This window comes from Melospiza georgiana, chromosome 24 (assembly GCF_028018845.1).
Source record: "Melospiza georgiana isolate bMelGeo1 chromosome 24, bMelGeo1.pri, whole genome shotgun sequence".
Classification (NCBI taxonomy): Eukaryota; Metazoa; Chordata; class Aves; order Passeriformes; family Passerellidae; genus Melospiza; species Melospiza georgiana.
The window spans coordinates 6,813,079-6,819,870 of record NC_080453.1 but is presented as its reverse complement, the minus strand read 5'-3'; the positions used below and the strand labels follow the sequence as shown (position 1 = coordinate 6,819,870).

The 6,792-nt window shown below is 46.0% G+C and overlaps 1 protein-coding gene across 5 annotated transcripts in view; it reads left to right on the top strand.

Annotated features, from left to right (window-relative positions):
- The first annotated feature begins 1,263 nt into the window (after positions 1-1,263).
- ZMYM4 (zinc finger MYM-type containing 4) overlaps positions 1,264-6,792 on the top strand; it is a 40,696-nt gene continuing 35,167 nt past the window's right edge. For all 5 annotated transcript variants that reach the window (XM_058040141.1, XM_058040146.1, XM_058040144.1 and 2 more), the window contains exon 1: positions 1,264-1,344. In XM_058040141.1, coding sequence (XP_057896124.1) covers positions 1,303-1,344 — 42 coding nt within the window. In that variant the 5' untranslated portion in view covers positions 1,264-1,302. The remainder of the gene's footprint in view (positions 1,345-6,792) is intronic.

Sequence of the window (6,792 nt, the reverse complement as noted above, 5' to 3'; positions counted from 1 at the left end):
CAGCTCAGCACCAGTCTATAATTGTGCAAATCAGATAAACTGGGAAGTGGAGATTTCCTTTAAGACCAAGTTTTAATTAGCAGATAGATTATTTAATTATTAAAGAGACAAGAGCACATTGTCCTTACCAACTTCTGGGTGCTGGCAATGTCCAACATTGCTCACAATAAAAAACCCTCAATAATCTGAAGCTCACATATGGTTTCAAACGTTTTCTTAATAGGCCATCAGTGTTCATTGGCTAGATGTTATATAGTGCTCTTTTAATTAATGTTCTGCTGGGTAATTCTCTTGCTATTCATGCTAATTAGTGCCATGCTCAGTGTTTCTTTTGGGCTGGTGGTTTCTTGGGTCCATGGGTTGGCAGTGGTGATCTCCCCCTGCCACAAAAATTATTCTTCACCCAGCTGTTGATTCAGCACAATTACAGCTTGGGTTTATTGGCTGTTCCTGATCTGGCATTTCTGCCAGGTGTCTTTGTGTCCTGTCAATTGTGCATTTCCTGTGGCCACCATCACTGCACATCCTTCTCCCCGAGCTTTGTTAAACTCCCTCTAGGTCTGAGATCACGAAGCATGTCCAGGCCTGACCCTTAACAAGGCAATTCTACCAACAATCACTTCTACCAACAATAACATCACAGAACACCCTTAAGAAAATTTTGACGTATTCCACGTTTTGCAACAGTACCAACAACATTAATTAAACTCAGGTTAAAAATTACTTCATTCAAAATGAATTCATTCACGCGTAACGCAGCAGAGGTACAATAGGCAGGACAGGTGAGGTGGGCGCCGTGAGGGCGGCGCTGTGGCCTGGCCGGGCCCTCACCGCAGGAGCCCACCGACCACCTGCCGCCAGCGCGGCAGCCCCGGCAGCCACGCCACGAGGTCGCCGCGCCAGTGTCGCCGCCGGCAGCGCCGTGAGGGCGGCGGAGCCCCGGGGCCGCTCCCGCCGCGGGATCCCGGCGCGTCCCCCCCGCCTCAGGGCACCCCCGACCCCGCGGCCCCGCCGAGCCCCCGGCGCGCAGGCGCGGGCGCGCGCAGGCGTGCGGCGCATGCGCGGAGCGGCCCCGCGCTGGGCTGGTCGGGGCAGCTCCGGGAGCAGCGGCCGCGGCCTGGCGGGTCCGAGCCCCCCCCCCCCCCCCCGCCGCCCTCGGGGAGCCGCCGGGCCCCCCCTCAGCCCCGCCCGCCGCGCCGCGGAGCCCCCCGGAGCCGCCGCCCCCCGGAGCGCGGGGGAGGCTGAGAGGGAGTGACCCCCGGCCCCTCGCCCCGGGCTGGGACAGCTGAGGGGGGGCGCAACATGGCGGAGGCCAAGGAGGAGGGGCCCGGCCCCCGCGGCAGGGTGAGTGGGGGGCGCGGGGGGCGCGGGCCGGGGCGGGAGGCGGCGGGCGGGGCCGGGGGTCCCGGGGGCACCGAGCCGCACGAGCTGGCCGGCCGCAGGCCAGCGGCGCTGCCCCTCGGGGCCCTTGAGCTTCCTCTCCCCCAGGGCAGTGCCCGAGCATCCCCGCCACGAGCGTCTGGGCATCACTTCGGTAATAAACTTGCAGCTGAGCAGGAGCTGTCGTCACCGTCCGTCTCCTTGTTTAAAGCACGATGTCCTTGCTGCTCCTCTTAATTCCAGTTGTCCATGTCAGGCCAGAGTGAGCCAAGATGGCAGCACCATGCAGTTCTTGGGTGCTCAGGCTGTGAGCATTGAATGGCTTCTGTTAGCCATGGCCATGCCAGGGTTTGGCTGTAGCCCCTCTGTGGCTCGTGTTGGCCATGCCCCTTCCAGACTTGGCTGTAACCATTGTGTGACTCGTGTTGGCCATGCCAGGGTTTGGCTGTAGCCCCTCTGTGGCTCGTGTTGGCCATGCCAGCGTTTGGCTGCAGCCCCTGTGTGACTTGTGTTGGCCATGCCCCTTCCAGACTTGGCTGGAGCCCTTGTGCCAGTGCCTTTAGCCATGAGCATCCCAGCTCTTGGTGCTTCGTTGTCACAGCTTGGGCCATCGTTGTCACCTCTTGGTCTGTAAGCACACTGTCCCTTCTCATCTGTTTGGTATCACAGAATCATGAAGGGTGGAAAACACCTCCAAGATGATCAAGTCCAACTTTACTTGAAGAACTGCTTCATCTCTTAAATCAGTGGAAGGTTCTTTGTAGTTGTGAAGGAAATGTGGGTGAATGTTTTAAGCAGTGCTGAAAATAATCTTACCATGAGTCCACTCCTCTTTCCTTCACACATGTAGCATTTAATTGAAAGCTTTTTGCCAGGAATGAGGTTTCAATCATGTTTCTGCTTGAGTGGAAGAGTCAACAGTCCACTACAAGACTGAGCTGTCCAGTTCCCTTTCCCCAAAGATGAAGAAGCTTTCCCGTTCATTCTCCAGCCTTGGGAAAAACAAGAGCAGAGGCTCAACTTTTCCATTGGGGCACGGGAGAGAAGTTTAATTGCTGAATTTGTATCAGGGAACTTGAAACTTGTGAAAGCAATTGTTGATTAACATTGAAACTAATTGTTACCAAAGAGAAAACTAATTGTTACCAAAGAGAGCATGACCTCTCAGGGTCTCACTTGAGTGAGTTGTGTAGATGTTTGATTACTCTGCAGTAAGGGAGTGAAAATCATCTCTGAGTTTCTTAAACCTGAGTGTCTTTCAAACCTTTCACTTACAGGCTCCAGGAATTTCGTGGAATTGTTCACAGTGCATAAATGTGCAGGTCTTTGGGGGAATCAGGTATTGGCTAGGTGCAAGAGGTGTGAAGGGAAATGGCTGCATGTGGGGCAGTAACTTGAGAATTCTTGAATTAAACTTCACTGCCAGTGATTGAAGTGTTAGTGGGCATAAGGAAACACTTGTGCACCATGAGGACAGCCAGGTGTTGGAGCAGGTTGTTCAGAGGTTGTGCAGTCTGAGGAGCAGGTTGTTCAGAGGTTGTGCAGTCTGTGCTGGTGTCTCTGGTTTCTTCGTGCTCATTGCCTTGACGTGCTCCTTTTATCACTTGGTGTTACCCACAGAAAAAGAGAATGTTGCCTTTTTCCTCCCCAAGCTTGTCACTTACCCACTGAGGAATAACAAATTCATCATCTGGTCAATATAATCTTCATTGGTCTTGGGAAAAATCATTTCTCTCTCTGTTGGCTAATTATTCCCTGGGTGCCAAGTGTGGAAGTCTCCATCAGTTCCTGCTCCACGTGTCCCTGCAGGTTATGGAAAGCTTCCCATGCTGTTGGCATTGACAATGAATGTTCTCTGTTCCTGCTGAAGCACAGGACTTCAGTAAAAGTTAGGAATGATCCAGGAAAATGGTGTTGCTCTGGTGAAGTAAATTAGGAAAGAGAAAACACAACTTGCCTTGTGAAGCATCATCCCAAAGCTGCTTTTGCCACAAGATGTTCTTGAGGAACGTGGGGAGAAGTGAATCCTGGGCTGCTCCCCAGGCTGATGGAGCCTGTGAGGGGTGAGCAAGCTGTAAATCCAGCACACAGAGATCTAATAATTAATGAGCTCGTGGAAGACCTGCATTTCCCAGTTCCCTTCCCACAGTGGCCCAGTTCCCATTCTGCAGGAGGTCATGGCTTTGGATTCTTCCAAGTCTTGTGCCTAAGGCATAACAAGAATTTCTTGTAAAAATTATTTTCCTTTGTGTGGAGAAAATCAAGAGTGATTTAATGATTTCTTCAGACAGGAGCTTAGCAGTTGGTGGTGTTTTCAGAATTGTTCTTTGCAGTATTAAAATCTCTGCAATTATTCCAGAAGCACATCCACTGGAGCTGGCATGTTGCAAATCCCATGGATAAGCAATCACCATCTTTTAACTCAACAAACTAAAGAATAAAATTTCTGCCAATCTAAGACTGACAGACTTATCTAATTTGATTTTTAATAGGTTTTGGTAAAGTTTTATGTCTAAATTGTTTTAGAGCAGTTTAATTTCTGCCCTAAATCAAACTGTTGTGTATGCTAAGGAAAACATTTACTATACAAGATCAATATTAACTTGCAAGATATCTGCTAGTATGTTTTTTATGAAGTTTATAAAAACATTTTTGGCAATTCAACTTTAATTTGTGTATAATATCATTGTTTTGAACAGTTGTTTGTTTTGACTGGAATGTTCATTTATTTACAACAGTTGTTGATAACTCCTTGGACCAGGCAAGACAATTTGGGCTGTACTGAAATTTGACACTTGGACTGTTGGAAATGAATGTGGTGTGAACAGGTGAACACTTGGGTGTCCACATTAATAAAACAGATGTTTGCAAAAGATTTTTAATTTTGCATGACTGTAATTAAAAATTGAAGGAGAGCATCTTATTTAGAAAGTTTTGGTGCTGAATTACTCCAGAATCGTAGAAAGATGATGAAGATGTTTCTCTGCCAAGGCTTGTGCACCTCTCAAGTCATGTTTTAATGTCAAAATCTTGGAATTGTCTTTCCAAAAATGAGCATAATTGATCCCAGGCATTTAGGTTAAGTTGTGTAAAATACAGAAAGTTAAGTCAGCTCTTTGTGCCCAATTCGAGGCCTTTTGCATCTTTGGAATTGTGGAATTTCATTCTGAAGTCACTCACAATGTTCTTGAAGTGGTTATCTCAGCTCTTCTCTCTTAGGGGTTGGAACTGGATGATCTTTAGGGTCCCTTCCAACCCAAGCCATCCTGTGATTCTCTGACTGATGACTTGTACCCCATCATTCCTTCCACAATGCCTTTCCCTAAGTCTCACAGGGAGTTTTCTCTCACAACTCCAAGGTTTTCTGTCAGTGCTGACTCAGTTCAGATGATTCCCATCATCCATTCCATGAGTGGTAAAGGCCTAAGAGCTCTTGGACCTCACTTGTGCTGTTGCTTGTAACATTTGTTCTCTGGGATCCTCTGAATTCTGGGATCCTCTGAACTCTTCAAAAGGTTTCTGCAGCAGAGGAAATTTCATTGAGGACATCTCAGCAGGATTGGGGTGCTGCAGTGTCCATCCTCTCAGCCTGTGTTCTGCCTGTAGTGCCATTCCCTTCCTCTGGAAGTGCTCCTCAGAAATTCCAAGGAAAATTAGACATTTAAGAGACTGTAATTTGTTTTACCAAACTGATTTCTATCCAAAAATTATGTGATGTATTTTTTTTTCTGCAAATGCTGATTGACGAATGATGGTAATGCATTTAATTTTGTTTTCTGCTGTTTTAGATAAATTTGTTTAATTTTAAGAGTAGCTGGAAGTATTATAGGGGTTACCTCTACATTAGATAATTTAAAAGTGTGTTGTGTCTAATGCCTTGAGTTTTTTAGTAAAAAAAGTGTGATGAGCAATTGTTGTCATAACCAAAGTTTAATACATCAGAATTTTGGTGCCAAAGCCAAGACTTTAATTCTATATTTGGTCCTTTTCCCTTTTGATAGCTGGTCCACAGTCCCAGGGCAGGATAAATTGCTGCTGCCAGAATTCTTTAATTTCCTTTGCAAAGAGAGGAAATCTGAATCATTAGCCTAATAAACTAATGTTTAGTTGTCTAAATTTAGGTGAGAAGAACTCCAAACAGAATTAGCACAACTATACAGAGTTATTCCCACAGGAGGCATTTTGAAGTACTTCCTTTTTATTATTATTATGTTTTTAATAACTTCTTTGTGTATTTCTGCAAGTCTTGATAGTTCTTAAAAGACTTGAAAGAACATGAAAAAGATTTCATCTGCATTGAAATTCATCTTTATATGGTGCTGTTTGCTCAGAAAGCTTTATGAAGGACAGTTAATGCAGGCTATTAACAGGATTTTGTTGTGTTGAATCGTGGAAAAGGCAAAAAGGAAGCCAGAATTAGGAAGGTACTTTGAAGAATGAAGAGAAACACTGAAATTGAGTTGGATGTACATCCAGGCTCTCCCATTTGCACCATCAATTGCTGCTGGCACTGAGCTCTGAGGAGAAGGGACAGGACTTGCAGGACCTGATGGAGCTGAGCCAGGCACCAGAGTGGGGCTGGGAACACAAATCAGGCTGGGCAGGACATGCTCCTGCTGCCTTTGTCAAGCAAAAACTGCTACAGTTGTGAATTTTCCCAATTTGTTCACAAAACCACCTTGTGGGTTTCTTAATTGAGGCCAGATTGTAATGACAAGCAGAGAACTTCAGGTTCAAAGAGTTCAAACAGTTCACTCTCTTTAAAAATTAATTTACAGTGGGTTGGTTTGTTTTTTTTTTTCTCCTATTAGTAACATAACTAGTAGCAACTAATTACTAACATAATTAATCATCTTTCTGGATGAAACATTGAGTGATCTTCCTGAGGTTCTAGTGCTGCTGCTCCACCCTGGATTGTCACCTTTGGCACTTCTTGGTTGTATTTCATGGACTGGCTTTCCCTAAAGGACACAGTGATGGATGGCTCTCTCTTGATGAGCTAAATGGAATTAAGGGGATTCCATGCTTTGCAGAGCAGAACCTTCTCACTAGCCAAATTTTTGAAAACTTTGGCCAAAATCACACATTTGTGGTCTGGACAGTGCTGGCCTGCTTGTGGAATGAGCTAAAATATGTAACTGCACTGAAACACTTGGTTTGGAGTAACTGCTGAGTATCACAGCATAAACACACACATTGTGACACAGACCCTGCTCTGATATTGGGCATTTTTACATTTTGTAATTCCCATTTAGCTCTCCTTCCTTATGCTGTGAGACACTGGAATTATTTTTATTTCAGCTCATTTACAGCTTCAGTGTAACCAAAATCTCAGCATTAGTGGTTGTTTGTATCTTACCAGCAGCAGAGAAGTTCAGCACAGAGCCAGGGTGAGGTTTTGAGGGAAGAAAT